This window comes from Triturus cristatus, chromosome 8, assembly GCF_964204655.1.
Source record: "Triturus cristatus chromosome 8, aTriCri1.1, whole genome shotgun sequence".
Classification (NCBI taxonomy): domain Eukaryota; kingdom Metazoa; phylum Chordata; class Amphibia; order Caudata; family Salamandridae; genus Triturus; species Triturus cristatus.
This window is the reverse complement of record NC_140591.1, coordinates 1256015572-1256043460: the sequence shown is the minus strand read 5'-3', so window position 1 is coordinate 1256043460 and position 27889 is coordinate 1256015572. Positions and strand designations below refer to the sequence as shown.

Here is a 27889-nt window from a genome sequence, read left to right as displayed (position 1 = left end):
CAATTAGCACACCACAAAAGAGACTCGACACAGAATTATATAAATATATATATAGTATATTATTCATAACAGACCAAAACAACTTGAATCATGTGAGTAGATTCAGAGATATCAAGCTTATAAGAATAAATGTCAAAGCAGTGCTTTAAATTATATGAGCATTTTAAGGTATGTATAATACGGTAATTCTTGAAGTCAGTGCGCTTCTATTAGGGTAATTAGGCTATCACTCGAGGTTACTGCGAGAAGCGGGTCCGATTCAAGTGAGTAAACAAAATACCACTCGGGCCTGAGTCACTTAAGCAATTATCAAGTGCTCGCAATCAGCTTCGTGGAGCACGATCCCCAAGACCGCTCGGGTCCGGTTAACAGGGAAAACACACCAGATATACAGTTGCAAGGCGGAGCAGTAGCAACACTGTAAGGAATCTCCTGTGTCTGGGAAGGACAAAGGTACCTGAGGAAAGTCTGTTGAAGTGGTTGGCAGATCTCAGCCCTGGGGCCCATGTTGTCAGTACTGGTGTCTCTTCGGCAGGTGGGAGAGCCAGGTGAACGTCACAGGCAAGCTCCTCGGGTTACAGCACACAAGCCGGCACTCAACAAGCGTGGGCTTATGGAGCACCCACGACACATGGTAGAGGTGGGGCATGCATGCTGGATGTGGTACAGAGCATGAGCCCCCGTGTAGAAATAAGACTTGTCCTAAAAGATAAAAACTCAGATCGCACCTCGCTGGATACGGTGAAGAGCGCAAGCCAACCGGGCACTCACTGCAAGCAGTGGCAGTGTCAGAGTGCACCGCACTGGGTTTAATGAGGAGCGCTAGCACTCACAGGGTAACAAAGAAGGCACAGAGTCCACGCAGTTGGGCAGGCACAGCAGTTTCACAAATGCAGCTCTTGGGTTTATGAGGTCATTAATATCCCTGAGACCTCGGGGAGAACGGGAGTCATGCCAGCAAGCCCTTGGATCACTCTGGGGTTGTTGTTAGTTCTTCCAGCAGTGCAGAGGTCAGCAGGCAGCTTGGCCGCTCAATCAGGGAGAGTAGTAGTCCCTTGGAACAGTCAAGCACAGCAATATGACAATCCTTGTGCACAGCAGCCTTTGATCTAGCGTAGTTTCTTCCAGGTCCAATAGTGTATTAAAATCATGGGATCAGAGCCCCTGTACGTATACTCAAAATTGTTTTTGTTCAAGGGTTGACTTCAAAAAGAACCTTTAAAGTGTGCAACAATCCCTTTCAACCCAGGCATGGCTCAAGATGTCAGTAGGTGGTAAATCAGACCTTTGTGTGAGGGCAGGACACAATCTATACAAATGTAAAATGTGAATTAACTCTCCCACTCCCAGCCCAGGAAGACCACTAGTGTACAGATGAATGCAGATGTAATCCATGAGACACACAGCCTTTCCTGCGTTGTCGCTGTCTGGAAAGTATGCAGAAAGTGCAGCAGTCACCCTAGCTCAGACGTGTATTGGAGTCAGCCTGAAAAAGCACAAAGAGTCATAAGCACATAGAAATGCCCAATTTCTAAAAGAGACATTTTTAAAATAGTAATGTAAAATTCAACTACACCAGTAATTGGGATTTATTACTACCATTCTAAACATACCAGGCATCGCAACGCCACTCCTCTATGATCAGGAATTACCACTTAAGTATATATAAGGGAATTCCCAATGCTAGCCTATGAGAGGAGTAGACCTCACAGCAGTGAGAAACAAAATAGGCTGTTTGTCACTACCAGGACATGCTACATATAGAGGCACATGCCCTACCTTTTATTTACACAGCACCCTGCCATAGGGCTACCTAGGGTCTACCTTCGGTTGACCTATGTGTAAGAAAAGGGGAGTTTAGGGCTTGGAAAGTAGTTTTAAATTGCAAGTCAAAGTGGCAATACACTGTGCAGGCAGACCCTGCACTGGCAGGCCTGAGACAGGTTTGAGAGGCTACGTCTGTGGGTGGTGCAAGAGGTGCTGGCCCTGGGTATTTGGGATATCACTTTAAAAGGGATTTACAAGCAAATCAAATATGCCAAATAGGTGTAAACCAATCATGCCATGTTTAGAGGAGAGAGCACATGCACTTTAGCATTGGTTAGCTGTAAAGTGTCCAGAGTCCTAAAGGCAACAAAAAGAAGGTCAGCGAAATAGACGGAAAAAGGTAAAAAGTTTGTGGATAACCCATCAAAGGGCCAGGTCCAACAGTGACCCAAGTTGGGAGACTAGTGGAAACGCAAAATGAGATCAACCAAGTGTTCTGGGTTTACTACTCCTCATCATACTCTGCATAACAATGCAGTAATGATGCCTCAACTCAGGTATTTTTGCAAGATGTGGTTTTCCCACAAGTACTGAGGAGCAGCCACAACATTGGCCACCTCCAAGAACAGGAGTTAAAAAAAGCAATCTGAGCACTAGCAGAGGCAAAACGCCTGCCACGGCTGGCCTCCCCATAAAATTCTACAGTACATATAAGACACTAGTGGTCCGGCTGTTACCTAAGTTATTTCAAACTGCTGCTGAGCAGGGTGTATTGCCGACATCTCTGAATGAGGCGGGGGGTTCCTCTGGCAGGGATGGTCTATTGTTGTCCTCTTACAGGTCAATTTCTGTACTAAATACAGAATACAACATTTTGGGTAAATTACTGGTGTACAGTCATTGCCCCTCGTACTGGGCCTGATACAAGAAGATCATAACATCTTCATCCCTCGCTGTAGCACCTCACACAATACACAACGGTTCTGTCAGATATCAGAAGCTGCCCATACGACATGACCACAAGAAGCCTAGATCTTGAACAGGTTTTTGATACCCTTGTCTGGGTAAACTTAATGGAGGCTCTGAAGTGCTACGGTATGCGTAATACTATGATCCATTGGATTTTGCTCCTCTATTCAGTGCCCCACACTCATGTTAAAAAGGGCAGCTATATTTCAGCACCTTATGCAATAGCTTGGGGCACAAGGAAGGGATGCCATTGTCCTTGTTGCTATTTGCGTTGGCCATTGAACCTCTGGACATTAAGTTTCGAGAACATAGTCACGCCTGAGGAATACCAATGAGACATTACCTACAATAATGCTTTAGCTTGAATTGCATAAAGCAGATACATATTTTAATCATGAAGATGTCTGATATATATGCATTTGTAGTATCTGTACAAGATCTGACAGAATGGACAAACAAAATTATTAAACAGGCATTGAAAATGCAATAGGTCTCGCCTTTGATTAAGTTAAAGCCATTCGCTTTGCTAATGGTATTGTATAGCAAAGCAAATGGCTTTGACTTAATCAAAGGCTAGACCTATTGCATTTTCAATGCAATAGGTCTCCTATTTATGCGAGTTTATGCTATTGGCATTGTAAATGATAATGCCTTTTATTTTTGTTTGGGCTTTTTATACCAAATAAAAGACATTGTCATTTACAATGCCAATAGCTTCAACTTGCGTAAATGAGAGACCTATTGCATTGCAAATGCTTGTTTTATCCCAGCTACTTGGCGCTGCCCTGCATGGGAATTCCTACCTGGAGAATGACAATGCTGCCCAGAACTGCCCATTCCTTCCTGACTTCAGTGACCTTGCATGGCCTCCACTTTTACCCTGATTTTATCAGTACCACAGAATCAGTACTTCGAGGTTATTTTTTTGCCCAAAAATTCTTCTGGGGACAGTTCCATGGATTTACAACACAGTCAGTAAATAAAGGCCATTACTCTACAAGTCTTTGCTCATAGGCAGGACCACTGGAATAACGCAATATTGTGGCCAACGCGTTCTCTGAGTATTTACATATTTTCCACACTTGCCGCATGATTCAGATTTTTTTGTGTCAGTTACAAACATTGATTCTAGCTCCGATGGATCAAAAGAGGCTTTAAAAAGCATCAGCCGTGGACCCGCGGGGACAGACGCTTTGCAAAGATTAACTGTCACCATTTCGTTGCTGACTGCTGTATTCGGGTGTTAGAGTGCTGCTAATGAGGAGAAACATTTGCCCAGACAGTACTTCTGTGTTGTAAAATGACAAAATAGCAAAATATTGCGACAAAATGTGCCATATTACGCTGCATCATTGCACCTCTTCTGCATCTGACTACGTTTGTACCTCTCCAGTCCCTGCAGCACCTGTTCTGACCTAGTTCTCTGGTTCTACAGCAGCTCTGCTGACCTGGTTCTCTGGCTCTATATCAGCTCTGCTGACCTGGTTCTCTGGCTCTAAAGCAGTTCTGCTGACCTGGTTCTCTGCCTCTACAGCAGCTCTGCTGACCTGGTTCTCTGGCTCTACAGCAGCTCTACTGACCTGGTTTTCTGGATCTACAGCAGCTTGCTTACCTGGTTCTCTGGCTCTACAGCAGCTCTGCTGACCTGGTTCTCTGGCTCTACAGCGGCTCTGCTGGCCTGGTTCTCTGGCTCTACAGCAGCTCTGCTAACCTGGTTTTCTGGCTCTACATCAGCTCTGCTGACCTGGTTCTCTGGATCTACAGCAGCTCTGCTGGCCTGTTTCTCTGGCTCTACAGCAGCTCTGCTAACCTGGTTTTCTGGCTCTACAGCAGCTCTGCTGACCTGGTTTTCTGGATCTACAGCAGCTTGCTAACCTGGTTCTCTGGCTCTACAGCAGCTCTGCTGACCTGGTTCTCTGGCTCTACAGCGGCTCTGCTGGCCTGGTTCTCTGGCTCTACAGCAGCTCTGCTAACCTGGTTTTCTGGCTCTACATCAGCTTGCTAACCTGGTTCTCTGGCTCTACAGCAGCTCTGCTGACCTGGTTCTCTGGCTCTACAGCAGCTCTGCTGGCCTGTTTCTCTGGCTCTACAGCAGCTCTGCTAACCTGGTTCTCTGGCTCTACAGCAGCTCTGCTGACCTGGTTCTCTGGATCTACAGCAGCTCTGCTGGCCTGTTTCTCTGGCTCTACAGCAGCTCTGCTAACCTGGTTTTCTGGCTCTACAGCAGCATGCTGACCTGGTTCTCTGGCTCTACAGCGGCTCTGCTGACCTGGTTCTCTGGCTCTACAGCGGTTCATCTGACCTAGTTCTCTGGCTCCAGAGCGGCTCTGCAGACCCTGTTCTCTGGCTCTACAGCGGCTCTGCTGACCTGGCTCTCTGGCTCTGGAGGATGTAATACTGCACCGACGAGACGAACGAAAAAAAACAGAAGAGAAACGCAGTTTCATTTTACGTGTCAATGAAAAGAATTTCTTCATGTCACAAAAAAAAATGCTAATCGTTTCTCTGCATCAGTTAATGTGAAACCAGACAACTTTTCAGAAATGCTGCCAATAAGTCGGCCTAAGCCATATCCCCTTTCAATAATATTTACTTAAGAAGTTTTGACTGCAACCCAGCAGAAAAAGAGTGCGTGCATCGTAACAAAGGCAGCTGAATTTGTGACCTCAAATCACGTATTTCCGTCTTCGGTTACATTCACTCTCAGAAAGAGCATGTTCCGTGGACTTCAATCAGTCTTCGTGTTGAGAAAATAACACCCACTTAAAAGGACATGGCCTTAATTTATCCGGTGCTACTTGCAAGACGCTTATTAAATAGCATTGGCCAGTTGGAAAGGGTTTCTGTAAAACCCAGTTACGGTGTTGGTCGTTTGGCGTTGGACTACATGCAGTGAAAAACTATACGTTTATATTGGTCAAGTAAAACCAATACCAAATGAAACCATTACAGTAAAGCGGTTCAAAGATGCAACATGGAAGCAAGACTACGAATCATAGTATCGAACGTGCTATTGAGTAAAATGATAATAAGACTGGTTGAATGTAACATTATGTTTTGGGGCTCGGGCCATGTTGTAATCATTTACAGTCATTAAAAGTTCTAACTGGATTTACCGGAGAAAAATCAATCGTTGCCCCAAAAAACAAGCGCATATTCCAAGAACATATATTTACAACTGAGCCAAGGCACTGAGAAAGAGCAGCACGCATGACAGGTACAATATAACCAAAACAAAAGCATGTCAGTTGATAAGAGCTCCCTTTACATTCTTCCGGTGTCGAGTGACATTTACATCGTGGTCGCGGCAATCACGCGTGTGGCGCAAAGGTCTGTCCTACTAAGAAGGAAAGAGTAGGGGGCGTGCTCTGAATCGTTGACTTAAGAACACAACAGAACGACAAAAATATTAAAAATGCAAGTTGTGTCACTTCCTCCAGAAGATGAATGGATAGTTATTAAAATCAAATAGTTTTTTTTTTTATTACGTAATGACATGTCATGTTTCATTCGTGACAGACAATAGTTTGCTTGCTTTGCGACAGCATAAACAAAACATCCAAAATATGACAGAAAGCATGCACTCCCCATAAGTCCTACCCTTTCAACTACCTAACAGTATCGAGAAAACAAACAAGCCCATGCCTTAACTCAGCTGCACCTCTCAAAACAAGAAGTACACAGTAGCCATATATTGCGTGCTTAAAATGCACGTATCGAAAAGGAAGTCACGGCTCTCATTAAAATGAAACGACCTCAACTTTCATAAGTTGCAATCTGAGACAAGCATCCTCTTCTCGGATGCAGACACAACAAGCATTTACAATGCAATAGGTCTCGCAGTTACACGAGTTAAAGCTATTGGCATTGTAAATGACAATGCCAATAGGCATTGTTATTTGCACTGTCAATAGCTCAAACTCGCGTAAATCCGAGACCTAATGCATTGCAAATGCTTGTTTGGTCTTCTGGTAAGTATGTCTAACAGTTTAGCTCTCGAACTTGCCAGAGCTTGTGGCACCCCAAATTCATGAATGAGTGGCACATTAAAATTGCCGGTGACTGAGCCCTTCCTTGTCCTTTAAAGATCCATAGATCAACTTTTATCAATAAACCTTGACGGACCTGCCTTTGCTTGTATCCTTCTGATGCACTATAATATAACTTGTATTTCAGCTTTCCTTCCACGGGCAGTAACGTAATCTTAATGGTCACCGCAACAAAAGTCTTAGTACTGGTGTGGTTTTAACTATTTGTTTAGTGTGATAAATATATTTTTTGCGTGGAGAACTTTAGGTGCATTATAATTTGTTGTGTATTATTGGAAGCTGGTGAAACTGTTGCATCAGTTTTCTAGGCTGGTGTTCTATGTGTGGCGACCTTAATTTGAAGCCAAATTGCTGGCAAGTTCCAGAAGTGTAGAACGCAGAAGGGAAAATAAAAGGACTCCTTCTGGGGTATGTTCAATTTTAAAGTTGCTAAACTCATGACAAGCTTTTCCAAATGGAAACCAGGTTGGCCAGTGCGTTTTACAAACGCACGTGGATTTCGTGTTGGGAGACTTGGAAGGTAATTTTCAGTAGGTCGCTTCTTAACATATACGAAACTTGCATTAGTTTCACTTTCAACTATGGCATTTGTTATAACAAGTGCTCACCAGGCAGCCAAGGCAGAACAACGAAAGAACGCACGCAAAGTGAAAGTAATCATTTCGCGGCCGCTTTGATGTTCTCAGTGGCCGCGCGGCTCACTGAGAACATCAAAGCGGCCGCGAAATGATCACGCAGGCCGCCAAATGGTGCGTGCGCCCGGCGCACATGCACTGTAGTTGGCGGCCTGAAAGCACTGGTTTGCGCTTCCAGATCCCCCTTTTACAAAAGCTCTCACGAGAGCAGCGCTAAAGTACTGGCTCAGGCGAGACCTAATAAAAAGCACGCCTGTGCATAAAAGGGGGCTGAGAAGGGCGGACTAGCCGCACTGTGGGATCTGAGAACGTGCTGGCAGAGATCCCGGACTACAAATAAAGATGTAATAGGAACCCTGGCGTGAAACGCGCACTTAGTTACACCAAAGCGAAAGTAGATGTGTATGAGTGCGCACTCGCCGGGGAGTCTGGGGGCATCAACAAGAGTTCTGTCTAAATAGCTACCAACACGCCCCACGAAAACACGTTCTTGTGTAATCATGCGAAAGTACTCACTCCTCAGCAAAGAAGCGAGAAGTCTTCTCCCGTGTGCGCAGCGCTCCCTCCCCCGGTCTGCATTTACAGCACTGCTGCAAGCGCTCCAGTGTCACAACCCAGCAGGCTGAGAAGGAGGGGGCAGGTCCGAGTGCACGGCCCAATGGTGTCTCAGATGCTACAGATTGTGCAGGTCTCTGAGACAAGCCCGAGAAACAAAATTAAACCTGTACGGTACAGTCGTGTTTGGATGCAGCCACCGATGTCCATAGTAAATAAATAGCTGCTTGTTGTGCGTAAACCTTACTCGTGATTTATATATGTAATTGTAAATATCCTAGCAGCCGTGAACAAGAATTTATCGTTCTGGTAAGGACGGCGGGTGGGGGGTTGAGGTATTCCATTCCTTCCCTGCTTTATTACCGTTTCCGGACTGGACCGCGCTGCAGCCGGAGCATGGGGATTTCTTGTCTTTATGGGGCCATGTGTTTCAAACACATGGCCCATAAAGATAAGAAACCTTTTGCGACACACGGAAAGCAGGCGAGCCCGTCCAAGTGGGCCATCTGAAAAAGCCAAAGGGAGGCAACATGGAAAGCTCTTTTCCAATGGTTGGCAACCGTTTAGCATAAACGGTGACGCCAGCCAATGGAAAAGAGGGGTGGGGATTAAAGCCCTTTACTGAAGCTACTGAAAAACATTTAATCTCGCCGAGTGATCTGTGCATGTGCGCAGCAACGCTAGCCGAGACCTAAAAAGGACAATCTTGGTCAACTTTGTTGGTTTTGAGGCTAGCGCTGTAGTCTGCTAAGAAAATGGCATCTGTTTCGGCATAAAAGGAAGTTGCGACTGAATAGGGGACCGTTTCTTGGCAGTTTCTCCTTATTCACCAGAGCCCTTGAACCAGGAGACATGTTTGGAGATCCCAGAGGTGCCAAGCAACAGGACAATGCTGACACAGGGTGAGGACCAGGGGGTACAAGAGCATACTGAACAAATCCAACACTGCCACCCAGAAGGCCTTGACCTAATCAGGGTCAGCTAATGAAGCAGTTAACCTGGTGTCATATTTTTCCACATCAGGCTCTTGTCTGATGACAAGGAAGACTCCGACATCGGGGAACAGCATTGAGACTCGGAATACTTCTAAGAGCAGGACTGTCTCCTTGAGGAAGAAGAGGACTTCTCCTTCCTATGCCATTTTATTTTTTTGTGCAAAGACCTTTTAAGAAATCTTTTCCTACCAGGGACTTGCTTGAGCATGAGGTGAATGTTTGGTAAACACAATGGGCTATTTCCAAATACAGCTTGGACTCCTGCTACCCGATGGCTTTCAGATGCATGGAGGCACAGGTGTCGCAAGCCGTGGTGTTGTGCTCCAAGTCTAAACACCATATGCAGAAATCATGTGGGTCCAACACGGGTAACTTATTGCAGCATTTGTTACAGAGTTTCAACTCTGAGATTCCTGAAGGAGACATTTAATTTAGTCGCTGGAGAATTTTGTCAGTGAGGTACTGAGAGAGAGCCGGACTGTGTCAATAAGGCATGGATAAACAAGACGTAAAACCAGCACATCGTCTGGCCCCAATATAATCCACGTTCATCATGGCCAGCGGGCCGAGTCTCACCACAACACGCATGGCAGCACCTTCCAGCACGGGAGAGCTATTGTAGGGGAAAAGCTTTTCTTGAAGAGTCTGAAGTCTAGAAGGATATTAGTAATGTGAAGAATCTTTTGTAATATGTATCCATAAAAAAAAAGTGTCAAATGTATTAAATGATGGGCCACAAATGTGATAGCAAACTGTACTGATTTTTTGCGACCTGTCTCTGATTTTGCAATGCAACTTTGGTACTAATAGGTCACAATCCAGAAGGAGCCCGGGCCAGGGAAGGCAAAGCTGGACCCAATGGGGGCCCGGGCCAAATGCCGCCCGGAGGCGGGAAGCCTCCACCCCCCACCCCCCCAGGTCACAAGCCCAGGAAAAAGGGGTGACCGCGATTGGTTGCCCCAAGTGTAACTCGGCCTCCCCAAATCAGGAGAGCAGACCGCATGCCGCGGAGGGGATTAAGAAGGGGGCAAGCAGCCCCCTCGAGCATTCAATCCCCTCCGACGGCAAGAGTAAAAGGAATCGAGCCGGATCGAGCAGAGCAGCAGGAGCAGGTGGTGTCGCAGCAGCAGCTAAGGACTACGCCTCCGGGCCTACCTCGACCAAGATCCAGATTTCTTCACCGGGACCCCTGGGGCAGCGAGGCGTCATCTGAGAAGCAGCCACCTGAAGTGCACAGAGGACAGGTACCAACTGCAATGTTCCCGGCCTTCCCGATCCCGACCAGGCTTTTCGGCAGTAAGGTTTCCTGCCATGGCTCCCTACGGCCTGTTGCATCGGCCTCCGCGACCTGGACGTACAAAGGGTGACATCTGGGCAAAAGCGGCTTTCCTGACTCCAGTTGACTATCCCGGCCTTCCCGGGTATCCCGACCCAGCTCTCCTGCCTCTGGGTCCCGCTTCGGCATTTGGCTTCGGCGGAGGGCATTTTTCAGCCTCGGGGTTTCCGGTTTTGCCTTGGGGATCCCAGTCTGCCTACCTCGCCAGCAGCAGCCCCAGCTTTCCCGCCTCCAAAAAGGACCTGCGGTGCGAGACAGCCGCATGCCGGTAAGCGTGGAGGACCGGCGCTCGCCCTCAGCGAGGGGCACACGGAGGAATCAAAGCAGTCTACGCTGCACGGCCTGAGAGGGGCGGGGCCCAAGATAAAGAGTGAGCCCAGGGCAGCAATCTTAAAGGGGCAACAGCGCTGGGGTTTGTGCCGAATACAGCGCCTTTGTGCAGGCACCAAAGGAGACCCCCTTTTTTGGTGGAGTTGGGAGAACGGAATTGCTCCCTTAACCCAAGGATAATTTGGGGATTTTTTAACTTAACAAGCATTTGGGCTGGAGCACACAGGAGTGTTTGCAGGAGCCCTCAAGACACCACCGGTTACAGGCAATAAGAGGACTTTTGGCGTGTGGATTATTAAGAGGGATTTTACCATTGTTTGATGCAAGGGATAAGTTGCCAGGAATAACTCCACTATTCTTGTGCACCACGCACAGCCCCCCACAGTTGGTGGGACAATCACCTCAAGCAAGCAGGTGGGCCAGAGCACTCAGGACTGGTTTTTACCACAGCCCCCCCAATCCACCATCGCAGCAACGGGCTACAGCCGGCCAGATCGCAGCAGGATGGCCAGCAAGCGTGGCTCAGCCGGGAGGGTGACACGGCTTTCCGCTCGCTTCAGGGGCACGGAAGGCGAAACAGAAACTCCACAGAAGGGGCAGAAGAGGCAAAGGGGGGGCAACGACCTGGAGCTGGATGGGGATCTACAGGTGATGCTGGACAGAGCAAGTGCATGGGTGGCTCTAAAAGGGGAATCATGGGTGGACCAACAGATCAAAGATGGAGCCCATGGGAGGGGGAAGAAACAGCGACAGGCATCCCAGCCAACACCCCCCACCAAGAAATTCGGCATGAAGGGGCATGCTGCCAGAATGGCGGCCCCCGCAAAGAACCCCGAGACAAGGGCCAAGGTTCCAGCGGCCACGAAAGTGGTGAAAGGCGGGCATATGGGTGCACGAGCCAAGAGCAGGAGGGCGGCATCCCCGAGCTGTTGTCCAGCTCCGATGCTGAGGAGAGCAGCAAGGACAAGGGGTCTGTAGCCAGCACCGTGGCCTCTCAGGACTCGTGCAGCAGCCGGATCAGCGTGGACAAGGGTAAGCACCGCAAGAGAAGCAGCGGGAGGGCACATGGACAGGCACTGCGCGATAGCCTAGCGGAAAGGGGCCCAGGGCAAATAGTAAACCTGGGCATGCAACAGGGCGTGAGTAATTTGGTAATGCAAGGGCCCTGGCCCAATCAGCCCCCTTGGCAGCTAGGGCAGAGGAGGGACCAACAATGTTTCTAAGGGGAGGCTTGGGGTCCACCGGCTTGGATGCCATGGTGGCTGTGGCTGGGTGCAGGATCCTCTTTTGGGATAGGTCCACCATGGGCCTCAAGAAGCCAGGGAATGCAGCAAGGAGCCAGGGCAAGAGCCAGACATAAGGGGAGGCACAAACAGGGCAGAAGGCAAAGGTAGACAGAGCAACCTACGGGCACAACAGGGCAAGGTTGCATCACCAGAGGAGGCCTACAAGGGGGGCCAGCGGCCACTAGGGTAAGCAAGGCAGGCGAAGGTGGGGTGGCAGGCGAGGGCGCAGACCCTACAGGGAAGCCGGACAGTGCATACCGGTGCCAGTCCCCGAGCGATCCCCTCACAATAACAAAGCTCCTAGGTTTGGCCAATCTCATCCCGCTAGCCGTGAACTAAAGGATATGGAGGAAGGAGTTTATGATAGAGGTAGGCCAGGCAGGTTTAGACCTGAAAGTACAGGACAAAAAAGACTATGATGGGAGAGAGAGGCACAAACCCAGGGTAGAGCGAACATTTAAGAATTGTTTAAAAGCATTCAGGACCCTGGCTTGCGCTTTAATGGAAAAATTATCCCAAAGCACGGCGGCACTCATTTTGTACGAGCAGAAGGTACACGAGGCAGAGTTGAAGTATCAGGGGGAGGCATTGTTGAAATAAGACAAGGGTTTCAGGGAGGAGATGCAAACATGGCCAGTGATTGAATGGTACTGGCAAGACATGGAGGCTTTAGTGTACAATATTGAAATACATCATTTCTATGTCCAGTTGCAGGGGGTCACAGAATGACCGATCAATAAATATTAATTCGGAAGCACACTGTTAGCTGGAGCTCCCCCCGAGGTCATCCAACACCATGCACAAAAGGAAAGGTGTCCCAAGCGGACATCTTCCCCTTTGAGAATCAGTTTAAACCTCCTTTGAGGTGGAATTGATACATACAATACTAAATCGTAATTAAGAGGGGGCTCCTTTTTCACACACCCTCGTCAGTGTGATTCAGTAACATCACTAAACCTGCAAAATGGGACTAGTGCATACCTAAAAGCAATTTTGCAATTGCAAATACTGTGATTATGAGAATCACCAGGTTTGCAATCGGAAAATGGCTTTCTACAGCTGCCCAAAGCTGTTACCTCAAAACTTACAACACAGCACAGTATATCAGCATAACATGTATTCTTAATAGAAATATGTGCCTCTATTAAATTATGTAGTCAGGACACAGCTCTGCATCCCAGACACAGCCTTGCACAATGCACCTTCTCCAAATGATCAAGAGCTGTGTATTATGTGTGAGCCAAGCACAGTTTCCATTTATTTAATTATTAGTGATTTAGCTGGAGGAGGCCTAACAACATGGAATGTACTCTGCTGAAGAGGATCGGTCCAACTTCTTGACAGGTTCTTGCCATATTCCTGTGCTTCAGCAATGGTTTGTTTTACCAGGGTTTTTACTAGACATTGTTGCTCAATCACTCAGTCTTTCCAAGATTCAGATGTTCCTTATCCTGGGATTTTAATGAAAACAATTTAAAAACGTTTTGTCCTTACAGTATTATTCACTTGCGCTTACAACTTGCAAGGTGTTGTTTCAAGAAAGTGCTGCATAAGTAAATTGCTTCCGTATGTATGTTTTCTGGGTATTTTATCTAAATGCATTTCAGAGTGAAAAGTACATTAACACTGATTTTTTTTCACAAAGTTAGGCAAGATATGAAAATATCTCAAAATCTCAAGGGGCCTATTGTTGGCTCCATTCCTATGCTTTTCTCAGCAAAACAGGAAATAGGATTTGCTAACTCAAACTTTAGCAGAAGTCAATGTTTTACAATGCACAATGGTCTCGGTGTTTAAAAAAGAGCTTTGCTGTTCTTTCAAGAAAGGAATATACTAAACACAAGTTTTCCTTCCATCGGTCTTGAAGTCAGCTGTAATGCATTATGTGGAGACACGTATGAACTTTGATTTGCTATGCTCCTGAATTATATACAATGGCCTTCATTTATTGCATGGCGGCTGATCTGGCAGTCAGTCAGTCAGGGCAGTGAATGGATGTACCCTGCTGCCCTTGTGGAGGACTGAGATCTCTGTGCCTTCAGCAGATTTGAAGGCAGCATGCTTAATGTGCCCGCTCAGCACAGATTTTTGTTCTTAAAAAACAAACTCAGGACTTGATTACTGAAGAACAAACAATGAAATGGCCCTTACACGCTGGGAGTTTTCTCCCACTGCGTTGGGGGTCACTTCTCTGGTTTCCTGGCCGGGACCACCAAGCTTTCCCTGGCAGTCAAGAACACCATAAAAGGAATACGGTCTGGGGTACTGTGGCGGACTCCCTAACATTTGTCAGGCCACTGAAAGAAGTTTTCTAAAGAGGGGGCCAATGTTCTGCCTTGGAAACCTCGCAAGTCTCCCGGCTTCGAAGAGAGCGTGGGAAATGCAAGTTTTGCGGATGAGACATCCGCCATGCTGTTGACAGCAGCCCGTCCACTAGACTGTAAATTAGACTCTAAGCCTTTTTGATAGCACAGAAGTATTTCTCAAAGGCGAACATATTAATTCAAGGTCGGGGGGGGGACGATGTGGGGGAGTTAAACTAGCCAGTCAAACTTGCGCCATAGGAATAATTTGTGGCGTTCTGTCCTCAACAGAAACTGAAAACAAGCACTGGCAAAGCCAATAGGTCTCGCCTACGCAAGATCGATTGCCTTTGTAAGTATTTTTAACACTGTGCAGCATGCTAAAAGTGTTTTTTAAAAGTGAAATGACGCAGTCATTGCCGGCCACTTTATTGCACTTTTGTTTTTTAACTTTTCGCCATGCTGCACAGAAGCCACACAGCAGTACAACATGACAAATAAAACATTGACAAAGCCAGATAGCACTACTATTTGGCTTTTCAATATTTGTTAAGCCATGTTGGACAGCCGAGTGGCTGCTATTCTGTGCCAGCGTTGACTGGTGGCCTGCTGTGCAACATGGCTAAAAAACATTGACAAAGCCAACAGATCTTGCATAGGCGAGCTCTATTGGCTTTGCCTGTGCTTGTTATTTTAGTAATTAGAATTCACAAGGACCACAACACAGCTACTTCTATTTTCAACATAACTACGTCAATTGTACCTCGAAAGTGACTGTCTAGGCCCCAGGTGACCTCAACGCAACTTCCTGCAGACCCCACGAGAATCCATGTACTAGGATAACAATTCACTGAGGACGAGCTGTACAGAAGGGATACTATAGTAACAGTAGCGGCTGCTACTTAATGGCGGTGGTGGGCAGGTCGCAGGGGGAAGTGGGACTGGGGATGGAAATGAAAATGAAAATAAAAAACAAAAACACTTACCTGTGTGCTTCCGCCTTTCAGTTCTCTTCACCCTCTTTCAGGACTCCAGGGCAGGAAGCAGGAACAGAAAGCACCCAGGCTTCCAGACTCCACTAGCCATCACAATGCTGCTGATAGAAGTGGCATGATTGGTCTGGGAGCCGTGGTTCAGCGCTCAGAGAGGTAGTGGGAGCCTGGGCATGTTCTCCACTGAGGCTGTAATGCAGCTTGGGTGGAGAACATGCAAAGTGCATATGACTGTTTGGCCGGCCCGAGACGGCCGGCAAAACATTCATGCGCACTTGCCACCAGTCCTCCCCCTGTTCCTCTGACACAGGCCAGCCCAGTCCTGCCCCTAACCAGCTGATTAAGGACAAACAAATAAAATGATAATAACAATGCGTTATTATCATGTTATTTTTCCTTTTCCACCTGCTCACGGAGCAGTGGGATGACGCTCATCCGCCTTAGCGGAGGAGCTGCCCCTGAATAGGAACGATTTGAGCCGGAGATGGTACTATACAGATGAGGACTCTTATTCAGAGAGATGTGTTTTGAGGGGGCACTTCAATGACAGCCTTGTACTGCTAAGGAACAATAGCAAGTGGGAATTACACCAAAACTGAAGGCACTGAGGGCACATGTACTAGGGGTCACTACAAAAACCTGCATTTCTAAGAAATACAAACTTTCTATGCACCCACGTGCCCAACACCAATGAGACACATGAAGGACAACTATGGACCAACGATGAGCATAAAACTAGAGTAATCCTACAAAACCAATGGCACTGAGGTCAGCCTGCTGAGATTTCCACAGTCTGTGTTTTAATACAATTATACAGGCAAGACTGTAACTATGCTAATCAGAAACAGGAGCTTTGAGGTAGCCCCTGTTTTAGGTGGCATGAATGTCAAGTCAAAGGCCTCAATTCTCCAGTGTTTCTCCTATTTGAATGGCTGTATACAGTGCTGACTGAAGTGCTAAGTTGTGTTGAAGGCATTAAATGAATGTGAAACCATGTCTATGTACACCTATACTGGAGTTCATGTTAAACGAAGCATCTGATAGTAAGAAAATGTTACTCTTCTGTCCATGTTCTTTTCATGTGTCTAAAGGCAACAATATCATCTAGCTTCTAGTCCTTTCCAAACGTTCTTATCGTATCCAGCACTGTAACATTTTAAAGAAACATTTTGCAGGATTTACACAACTTTTGTCTGTGGGACAATAAACACTATCAGGAATACAAGGGAACCTCCCCCGAGATACATTTGTAAGAGTGCTCCCATCTGTAACACATCAAGATCTTCATTAGTTAACATTCCACAGGAGGGGACGCCAAAAAAGATTGTTGCACCGGGTGGGTGCCACCAGCAGTAAAGCCGGTCCTGCGTGAAGGGTCATCCAATACACAGGGCAAGACTGGGAACCCGAAACCGGCCCTGGCTAAGAGCCCGAGGGGGCACTGGGGTTGGGGGGGGTGGGAGGTGCTAGTGTAAAGCTTTGTACTGCTTTTGTTGCAGGGCAGCGATATTGCAGCAATGCTGCAAAACCGGCCCGGTATTAAAAACAGCCCCCCAGGTGTCTAAAAAGCCACCCAGGGGCCTAAAACTGGCCCCACCCTGGTGGCCCACCTGGGAAATGCCTGGTGCCCGCTATGGCCTGTTCCCTACCACTACACCAGGGTCAGTATATCCTGGAAGATGCCCGGCTGTATGGAGCGTTTTCTTTGGCTGCCACGTTGTAAATGTAAAAAAAAAGAAACAGTACCTCAATCACAGTGCAGGCAGATGGACAGACACTAAGGTAAATCAATCTGTTCTTGGTCCATGCGCCACAGAAAGATAAGGAAGTGATTCAGAAAGTGACGCTTCTCACGCTCAGCCAAAATAGAAGGAAGCAAAGAGGAGGGATACCAAATGGGAACAATATTATTAACTAAAGATGGAAATGCATTTTTCTTTCCCCAAAATAAGAAAGGCATCATAACAGGGTTATGATCACTGGTTGAGGTCTGGACCACATTAGGGGTACCTCACTTACGACTTGCTGAGGCCGTCACCACAGTATGATCGATATTCGTGGAATGAATTTCCATAGTCAAGTAGAGACAGAACAAGGGCTTGTACCAAGGTCTATTTAGGTATACGTGTTTTGCCTGGTACCCCAAAGCAAATTAAGTTGAAAGTGAGCTCTCTTACGCATAGTATTATTTGGATGAAAGGTTTATTGAGCTGACTAAAGATGGTCACCAGTAAAGAAGGCCTCCCTTTTTAGGTTGATCCTGGACAGCACTTGTGTCTTTTCGAGACATGTTGTATATAATTTGTGGGCTTACAGCCTGCCCATTGCTTTTTATTTGTTTCTTTCAATGTCCTTTAACAATCCTTGCCTCCAAGTGGTTAATCGTTCCTATTTGTCAGTTGTTTACTCCCATTGAGCAGCACCCTATTACTTGTAGCTTTCCGCTTGTCTTATTTTAGTTACTGCCTCAGGAACTTTTTTTTTTAATTCACGAAGAGCCCTTCACACAAGCATTCGTGTTTTGAGTAGCTACAAGCTTTTCTGTTAACAGGGCTGTTAATATTGGTCTTATCTCATCAATTTGCTGTTCATTTAAAGACCGAAATCAAATGTCAGAGGCTGTTTCCACAAGTGTGAATGTTTCCTTTTGAATCTTCATGTGACTATCTGCCCCGGTGTAATTACATCATGTGATGCCATGGGTTTTCATCGCATCAAACGTTTTAAATTTAATTTGCTTCATCTCTCATATGGTGTTGAACTGCATTAGCATTGGCAATGTTTCCCTTGTTCCTCTTCCTTTTTTTAATGTTAAAGATGTGACATGTTTTGAAAGAGTACCAACTGCTCACATGTGCGCTTGCCAAAATGCACTCTTGTGCGTACTGTTAGCAGGTAATAGGTTGTATGGATCGCTTCTGAAAATGATTTTAACATCCTAGCAGTATCTTGCTGCTTTGTTTTTTTTTAATGTTAAAGATGTTACATGTTTTGAAAGTGTACCAACTGGTCACATGTGTGCTTGCCGAAAGCACGCATGTGCGTACTGTTAACAGGCTAGGTTGTATGCGTTACTTCTCAAAATGATTTTAACATCTTAGCAGTGTCTTGCTACATAGCTGGTTAATTAATGACAGCTCCGTTACCTATTTTCTTAAAGCAAAAGCATGGTATTCTGAGTTTTTTGTTTGTAATAGAAATTATCATAAATTATTTCAAGGAATGGCTATATAAAGACTTTCATCCAAATCAACCTCACACAGCACCAGTCAAAGGAATGTGAAAACACTGGCACACACACCAAAAAAGACACACAAGCACACTCGCTCACAAGCAGCCATCGCATGTGTGCACAAGCACATACATACATAGCTTCCTGCTTTCAAAGACCGGAGAGTGGACAGTATGATTCGATTGATGCTAACACACATGTGCAGGATTTGCTTCCATAACTCTTAATATATTAATGGTCTGCTTAACCTGATAAAAAAAAATTAAAACAATTCAACACAGTTACATGTGAGCAGTTGACACACGCGCTCTGTGTTTTCACTCGCTGTGAGCTTTTCTGTTAACACTGCTGTAATTCTTGTTTTAATCTCGTCACCTTTGCTGTTCATTCAAAGACTGAGATCAAATGTCTGACGTTGTTTCCCCAAGGGTGCTGTTTCCTTTCGACTATATTTTAACCATCTGGTCCGGTGTAATTACAGAGTATGATGCCAGGGGTTTTCATTGCACCAACATTTTTTAATATAACGTAAATTGTTAAAAAAGGTTTTGTATCATCTCTCACATGTTGCTGTACTGCATTAGCATTGGCAAATTTTCTCTTGTCCATGTTCCTTTTTTTTATACAAGACTCTGAGAACAATGACAGTAAGGGAACACAATGTGCGCAACTAATACATACAGTACCACCCAATTGAAAAATGTTAGATGCTCAACTTCCTGTGGTTCACTGTCATCAAAACCACAATCAATAAAAGAGTACAGTTAGGAAGGAACATCAAAAAATAGAGTCCATGAAATCTTTCCTTCAGGTTTCAGTAACCTTTTATTTTTTTCTTATTTCAAATTTGCTGATTCTTCAACGAGTTGCTTCAATCGACAATACAAAATCGATTTGTAGATCACAGTTGCATTTTCTATAGATGAACAGCCTTTCTGCCTACGCGTTTCGTCCTTCCCTTAGGACTTCATCAGGGCTGTAATAATAAACAAATAAACATACAATTTACATACGATTTTCACAATATACCAAAACCATGTGATGCAACAAACATTTAGTTTAAATGACCTGATTCTAATACAGACACTTCCTATACTAATGATATATAGCACCCCTCACCAAATGAAATAAGCAATAGTGACTTTTATAAACTTAATAAATTAACAGTTTCCAATAAACTATAGTAATGATTGTTAAACTTCACACACCTTGTATTTTAGAGAGAAGAATTCTCTTCTTTTTCTAAACATCGAATACTTTGTGTCATAAATTTTGCGGCGCGCAACCAAATATCTGTAGTCAATGGGAAATGAAACATGTATTGAAAATTCTCTTCTCCATTTAGTTTAAAAGAATTCATTCATCTCCCTTTCTTACATGTTAGAAAAAAACATTCCCTAACGTTACTCATTGAACCAGTGTAACCTGATATATGAACTTATGTCTACATAAATACATACATAATTATTATGTTCTTATAATAAAGATCCCTCTTCTTGTTCTGAAAATGAAATATTACCGGTCCCTAATTAACAGCGTGCCCCCAAATCTCTGTGATGGATGAGGAATAATACCTGTCTTAAACATTATTATCATTGATAGTTTCCAATTAAGGCTACTCAAGAACTCCTCACAAGGTGTGTGAAGTTTAACAATCATTACTATAGTTTATTGGAAACTGTTAATTTATTAAGTTTATAGAAGTCACTGTTGCCTTTTTCATTTGGTGAGGGGTGCTATATATCATTAGTATAGGAAGTGTCTGTGTTAGAATCAGGTCATTTAAACTAAATGTTTGTTGCATCACATGATTTTGGTATGTTGTGAAAATCCGGTGTAAATTGTATGTTTATTTGTTTATTATTCCAGCCCTGATGAAGTCCTAAGGGAAGGACGAAACGCGTAGGCAGAAAGGCTTTTGATCTATAGAAAATGCAACTGTGATCTACAAATCGATTTTGTATTGTCGATTGAAGCAACTCGTTGAAGAATCAGCAAATTTGAAATAAAAGGTTACTGAAACCTGAAGGAAAGATTTCATGGATTTTATATGTTTTGAAAGTGTACCAACTGGTCACGTGTGCGCTTTCTGAAATGCACGCCTGTGTGTAGGTTATAAGTTATATGTGTTGCTTTGAAAATGATTTAAACATTCTAGCAGTGTTTTGCTGCTTTGCTTGTTTTTGTTCATGTAAAAGATGTTTCATGTTTTTAAAGTGTACCAACTAATAAACTGTTAGCAGGTTATAGATTGTAAGTGTCGCTTCTGAGAATGATTTTAACATCCTAGCATGAATGAACGTATATTTTTGGGGGATGTTACCTTAAGCGCACACACATTGATCATTAATTAATCTGCCCTCCAGTTCACCACCCCCACCATATTGCCAAAGACAATAGCTCACCCATAGGCAAGATGTAGTGGGCTGGCCCCACGTGTTCAGGTGATGAAGTAAACGTACCCGAGATGATTTTATGTAGTTTATTAAATCCATATGTAGGAGTAACAGCAAGCTAGAACAAGCCCCACCAGGAGCAGCCTCCTAGCTGATCAACCCATCTTCCAACTGACAGTCACACACCAAGCACCCAAGCATTCCACTCATGTCACTCACACCAACATTCTACATAGAACACTCACACTGGCTGAGCAGCTAGGTACAGAATGAAAGGGAAAATATTAACATGACCTGAGGATACTACACATCCTCTCCCTTTTACACTGAAAATTAATACGACACAAACTAAAACGAAGACAACTATACACAGAGATGTACAAAAGATGTAAATAGTCCATAAACCCTGGGATGAATGGTAAAACCACATCACAAGAGGGAAAACAGACAAGCAAAGGGGGAAAGAAGGATGAAAGGATATAAACACACACTAACACCCTCCTCCTCCTTTAATAGTGAACAGCGAAAAGTTAAATAGCTTAAGAAGAACTCACATAACAAGTGAGCAAAAACACACGTGAAAAAAGTAAAGGGAGAAACATACCCCAAGACTCCACACAATGGATGGACGACGCCCATAAAAAAAAATACTCCTCAGCAAAGGAGACTGTGGCCCAAACGCCACCCCTCATGTAAGGGACACTGACCCCAAACAGAAGCAGTGTAACAGGTAGTGTTGCATGGGACAGACACCCAAGTGAGGCATAAAACGTTACATGGGACTGACACCCAAGAACTTGTGCAGCAAAAACAGCACAGTGTGGCACAAGCACACATAACATCAAGGTGAAGCACAAGGTGACTTACACACACACATGACGATGTAAAAAAAACATGGTGAGGCGCAAGGCGGCTTACACACTGGACACAACATGACGTTAAACGTGTAAATGGGACTGACACCCAAAACACACATCCAAAAGAAAGGATGTACATCAAACCCAAGAAGTGTAAGGTATGACGAATAAAGAAATATATGTCCAACATGGTACGAGAACCAATGACTTCGAAATGAGGCTAAAACCTATACCAAAAGTAAGGAAGGTAGACACCCCTTAAACAATGACAAAAACGTTGAAAAGAGACATGGGACTGTAACCCACTCCCATCCCAATGGTTGGGATAACATATCTGAAACAATGGGACATGGGACTGAGAACCCACTCCCATCCCAAGGCAGGGATACAATATCTGAAACGAGGGGACAGGGGACTGAAACCCACTCCCATCCCTTATGCAGGGTTAGAACAACTGTGATAAATAAACATGGGAAAAAAAATGAACACCCACCATGAGATCAGTTACCAAGCATAAACATAACGTGTCTAAGAAAAACATACACATTTCTTGAATGAGTGAAACCACAACCAAATGGTATGCACTGTAAGCAAAAAAAAAAAAACCATGTTGTGAAAACAAAGTCAATGCAACAATCTCAAAGGTGTGCCTGTCACCGCGATCCTGAGGGACAGGCTGTCCCAACTGCGAAAATGAGTGGTGCAGCGCAAGCAGCTTGAGAAGACACTATGTAAAAGATGAAGATTGAAAACCCAGAATCTGAAAGACACCAAAATCAACAAAGTCCAATGACCTAATTGTACCTATATTCAAGTCCATGTCAAGCTTGCTGACATTTGACTTCCCGATGTTTTGGCTAAAACTGGACAAAAGTCCTGTGCACCCAATATCACACTTCACACACATATCGATGACTCACCTGTGCAGAACAATTAGTCCGGTGCTGTGCCTGCATTTCACTTCGTGACGAGAGGCTTGTCTATTCACGCTGCCACACTGAAGACGATCCGACTTTGAATGCAAGAATAACTTTATTGTTTTAACCAAGGTTGGCAGAATAACGGAGGGCACTTTAAACATTCATTTTCTAGCAATGTAGAAAGCCTTGACCAGCCAGCGCCAAGATGGAGGGACGCACAGGAGACGCACGCCGAGTGGCTCACAGCGAGCACCTGCTTCAAAATGTCCTAAAGCAGCCTCGACGACCATGAAGTAAGAAGACGTCATAGAAGGTTGAAGAGAGGCTCAGCGGCAAGGTGAGTTGCACATGCCAATTTTGATTTTTAAAATGAAGCGCAACTGTCATTAATAACTTGCCACGAAGTAGGAACGACAAACACCGGTAAAAACAAGGTAGAAAATACTATTTCATCACCGTGTAAGTCCCCACACTTGCAGCAGGCAAAGAGAAAGGGCGAAAACCCATGGTGCCAGTATTTCAAGATCCAAAATAGAAGCAGACACAATCAAAGTTTCAAACGGTACAGGGCTGACAGGAAGGTTCACTGATACCAATGTATCCCACATTTGTTGAATAACACGGGATTGTTGAATAACACGAGCGTGCCCTCGTTAACATCCTGGAAGAGACACATGTGTGCTTACATCTGAACAAACGTCGACACATAGGCAGCATCAAAGGCAAACTTCAAATTCTTTGACAATGTCTTAGGGCACAACGAAAGCACACATAAAGCAGGCTTTTTTATTTATTTATTTTTTTAGTCTTCATTCTACAAAATATGCTCTTAATTCAAGAATGTAAAGCTGGTCAAGCCGAAAACTGTAGCCCGATATGAAAGAAGAAAAAACCCCGGTCTCTTCTCATTGAAGGGTGGGTGGATCAGACCCCCGGGCACTATTTTCAATAGGGCTTATCGGAATTAACCAAAGCTCATCCTCTTCTATAGGCCGTTCACAACTAGCCTTATCTGGTTTCCCATCTATTCGACCAGGCGAGCATAATCGTAAGCATTGGACCACTGAGTAAATAAATATGTTTCTAACCATGAAACAATCAATTTAACTGTATAGATTTCTGAATGAGAAAAAGGTATTAATCCATACTAGATAGACACAGAGGAGTTTGAGGCAAAAACTGTAAACCAGCTATCCCATACGTCCCAGAATTTTGTTTTTGTAACCCTTTTGCTCGCTCGATCAAGAGTTGAAATACGTTGGACTGAATTTATCCACTCTGATTTAGTGGGTGGGACGGGTGTGATCCATTTAATACAGATCTCCCTTCGTGCCAGAAGAATTAGAACAAAAAGGAGTACCTTTTGGTTTCTTGTGAGAGCTAAATTTACTGTCTCACTTTCAATAATCCCAAAGATAACTGTGGATGCTGTTAGCCCAACCCTACTGCCCAAAATTTCAGAGATATTAATACTCACGTGATCCCAGAAGAGCTCGATCGAAGGACATTGCCAGAACATATGTACCTCGTTTACGTTGATGTCATCACATTTCGGGCATTTCTTTGTCACTCCATTGCCCAGTTTGGAAAGTTTCAATGGTGTCCAGTATGCCTTATGGACAGTAAAAAGATGGTTTCTTTTTAAGGGAGCAGCTTTCACATACGACCAAAGAATAGATGTAGATACTTGCCCGAGGGTTTCGAGGTCAACTCCCGGCATGCCCTTCTTCCAGCTCTCTGTAAATAGATTTGATTTTTTGTCTCCGGTCTCGATCATTTGCCAGTACCATGCTGCTACTTCCTTCTTATACGTATTGCTTTTACCAAGTCCCCATTCTCAACTATTTCGTAACTGATTGATTTGGTCCAGCCGAGGATTTGCAAATACTTAAATTTTGATATCGAGTTATTGGTTAAAGCGGAAAGGCATTGGCAAGGAATTAACTCATTTTCTACTATTAGCTCTCCCCATTTTACTATCCTGGCTCTGCGTAGAGAAAGGGCCAAGGCATCTTGTAAACATGTCGGGGTTCCCGGGGAGTCCCAAATCGGCGTTTCTTCAATATAATAAGGTATGCCCAGTAATGTCCTCCCTTGAACCCAGACTCTAAGGGCAGCTTTAAGGATCTTCAGCCTTACCTTTTTTTAAAATTTGGGGTGGCCAAATTTAAGAAGGAAGGAGTCAGCTTGTGTTTCATATGCCTGTGTTAGGGCGTTAAAAAGAGGTGGATAAGCCTGGCTGTTGTTTAAGAGTTGACATAAGTTTTTGAGATGGAAAGCACAATAGTATAGATATAAATCGGGAGCAGCTATACCGCCATTAGGTTTTCTCCTCCTGCGTTTTTTCTGAGAAATTCTGTGATTTTTCCTGCCCCAAATAAATGAAGAGAATAGCCCTTGAGCTTTCTTCAACCAGATATTGGAAAATTCCAGAGGAATAGTATCAAATATGAAAGTGAACTTGGGTAAAATGCACATTTTCAACAGGTTAGATCTACCTATAATAGAGAGAGGAAGAGACTCCCAAGCCTATAATTGCTGATGGACACTAGCCATGGTTTTATCAAAATTTAACATGGCTATCATATCTGTATTCTTCGTGATTTGAACCCCAAGATATCGTATTTGCTGTTTTTCAAGACCTCTTTTATAGGGGGAATTCCATAGCATTAGCTCAGTTTTCTGCTGGTTTATAGAGTAGCCAGATATTTCCCCAAAATTCTCCAACTGTTCCCAGATCTCTGGAAGTGCCTGTTCTAGGTCCTCTGTCAGAATCATGAGATCGTCAGCGTAGAGACCAATTTTTTTTTCGCAACCCATACAACTAAAAGGAGAGATAATCTGACACGATCTTAACTTGCATGCCAGGGGCTCAATATATAAATTAAAAAGAAGGGGCGAAAGGGGGCAACCCTGTCGGGTCCCTCGAGAGATTTTGAGTTGTTTTGTTAAATTTCCATTAACAAGGTCCCTGGCAGAAGGATTTTTATAAAGAGCCTTTACTGCCACTACAAATGTTTCTCCCAAATTGAAGCGTTGGATTACTTCTATTAAGTTAAAACTGCCAATGGAACCTGGTAAAGATTTGTCAAACCCATCGCTCCAATAAGATCGTGGGTTAATTCTTTCAACTGCCTCCCTTTCATAAATCCCCTTTGATCAGGGTGTATTATAGTGCCTACAACTGTATCTAGTCTTTTAGTGAGAATTTGGGTATAATGTTTATGATCGCTATTTAGAAGCGAGATAGGTCTGTATGATTCGCAATTATGAGGGTTTTTATTTGGTTTTAGGATTATAGTAATTGTGGCCTCATTCCAGGATACCGGTAACTTCTGAGCAAGAATGTACACAGAATTAAAAAGTTGAAGTAAGAATGGGGCTAGTTCATCTTTCAGAATAATATATATTTCATTTGGGATGGCATCTGGGCCTGCAGCTTTCCCTTTTTTTAGCGCTTTAATGACTTCTTCTAATTTGATGTGGTCACTCAAGTTGTCACTATCACCAGCTGATAGCGTAGGGAGTTGGAGATCTCAGAAGAAGGCCTCCATCTTTTCCTCAGATGGAATTAAATCTTCAGAGTATAGGTCTGAGAAGAAATGAGCGAAGGCTTCTTCGATCTCTGGATCCTCTTCAATAGTCTTCCCTGTGTTTAAGCATTTAAGGCTCTTCACAATATTTCTAACGTGGTCAGAGTTAGTTTTCCACGCCAGGAATTTCCCACACCCCTCTCCGTAGTCATGATGGGCAAGTCTACTTGCCTCCCATTTTTTTTTTATTTATTGCCTCTAGGTGATCTATTAAATCATTTTTAGCAAAGGAAAGTTGTTTTAAATTAATAAGGTCAGATGGTGTCCGTTCTAGCGCTATGGATTTTAGAGCAATTTTTGCTTCCAATGCTTTGATGTCTTCCTTTGCTTTCTTATTATGTACTATGGAGAGGGAGGTTAATAGGCCTCTTAGGAAGGCTTTATATGAGTCCCAAACGATATGGTGGGCTGCTGAATTTACATTAAATGAGAGGAACTCCTTTGTAGCTGTTTTTAACTTATCAATAATTGAAGACTCAAGAAGTATTACACGGCTCAAAGTCCATCTTCGTGGAGTAGGGCACTGAGGTAAAATAATTTCAAAGAGAACGGCTGAATGGTCGGATAAATGTTCTGGCAGATGGGTGATTTTGAGCGTATCTTTACTAGTCCTGCGGTCCACCAGGAAGAAATCAATCCTTGAACAATGGTCATATTTCTTATTGTGATAGGTAAAATTTCCCCCTGCAGACCCCAAAATATGCCTTTTTTCTCCCCATATATCCAGGAGATCGCTTTCTGTCATTAGTTGTTTCAGGATTTTTCAAGTTTTTTGAGTGGCCCCCATGGCTTTTTTTGATGTGGAATCGTGATTGGGATTTAGCACTATGTTAAAATCTCCTCATATTATAATCTGATTGTTTACGTCTTCCTAATGGAGGAAGAGAGACTAGAGATGGGACGGGTCATCAATATTTGGGCCATAGTAACTGACAAAAGTGACCCAGGTTAGATCGATTTTTGCCCTGACCATTACCCATCTACCGTGAATATCTGCCACTACATTCCCGATGACTACTCAATTATTCCTCCTAAAAATAATGGCTACGCCTTTTGCCGGAGCTGTCTTGTGTTGAGAAGAAGCAATGCTCTATCCATTTGTAGTTTTTAAGTATTCCTACCCACTCTTTTTTTATAAGATGTGATTCTTGGATAAGTATAATATCATAATTTGTGAGGCGCAGATATTCCAAAACCTTCTTCCTTCTAGCAGAAAACCTAAGCCCATTCACATTTCAGGATAGAATTTTCAGAACCTGTGGACTACCCATAATTATTGACATAGCAACATCTATTAAGACTGCCTTTATGCCACAGTAACTTCATTTCTAAAGCTATATTTTGTGAGTGAGGAATTTTTTTTTCCCAAATGCTCCCCCACCTTGTGATTAAAATTATTTATTTTATATTTTTTTGTTTCTGGTGCTTTCCCTTGGTCCCTCTCTCCCCCTCCCTCCCTGGGGAACCCTCCCTCACCTCTAGAGGCAAGCTGGGGGGCCTCTTTTCTTTGGGCTCTCACCCTCTCCTAGCGGATAGAAATAGTGATTATGTTTTTAAGCGTTAATTGGATGTGCTTTTAATCTGCTGAATCCAAAGACTGACCTCTTCCGGATCTCTAAAGTTGAGCATTTTGTTCTTCCATACAACCTTCAGAGAAGCAGGGAATTGGAGATT

At 44.2% G+C, this 27889-nt stretch overlaps 2 protein-coding genes across 5 annotated transcripts in view; one reads left to right on the top strand and one right to left on the bottom strand.

The window, feature by feature from the left end:
• Positions 1 to 27889, bottom strand: part of LOC146805677 (amine oxidase [flavin-containing] A-like) — a 675430-nt gene that overhangs the window by 352296 nt on the left and 295245 nt on the right. The window contains exon 1 of one of the 2 annotated variants that reach the window (XM_085622951.1): positions 10126 to 10648. The exons of the other annotated variant lie outside the window; for it this stretch is intronic. Within the exon in view, the coding sequence (XP_085479077.1) occupies positions 10126 to 10455 (330 nt within the window). The 5' untranslated portion in view covers positions 10456 to 10648. Of the gene's footprint in view, positions 1 to 10125; positions 10649 to 27889 lie in introns of those variants that run through there. 2 annotated transcript variants of the gene reach the window in all.
• Positions 10629 to 27889, top strand: part of LOC146805678 (uncharacterized) — a 50469-nt gene continuing 33208 nt past the window's right edge. For 2 of the 3 annotated variants that reach the window (XR_014967876.1, XR_014967875.1), the window contains exons 1-2: positions 10629 to 11668; positions 22795 to 22959. Coding sequence is in view for 1 of the 3 variants with exons in the window: in XM_085622953.1 (XP_085479079.1) it covers positions 11308 to 11668 (361 nt within the window). In the remaining 2 variants the exon portion in view is untranslated. The remainder of the gene's footprint in view (positions 11669 to 22794; positions 22960 to 27889) is intronic. The other variant, XM_085622953.1, reaches the window with a different exon arrangement.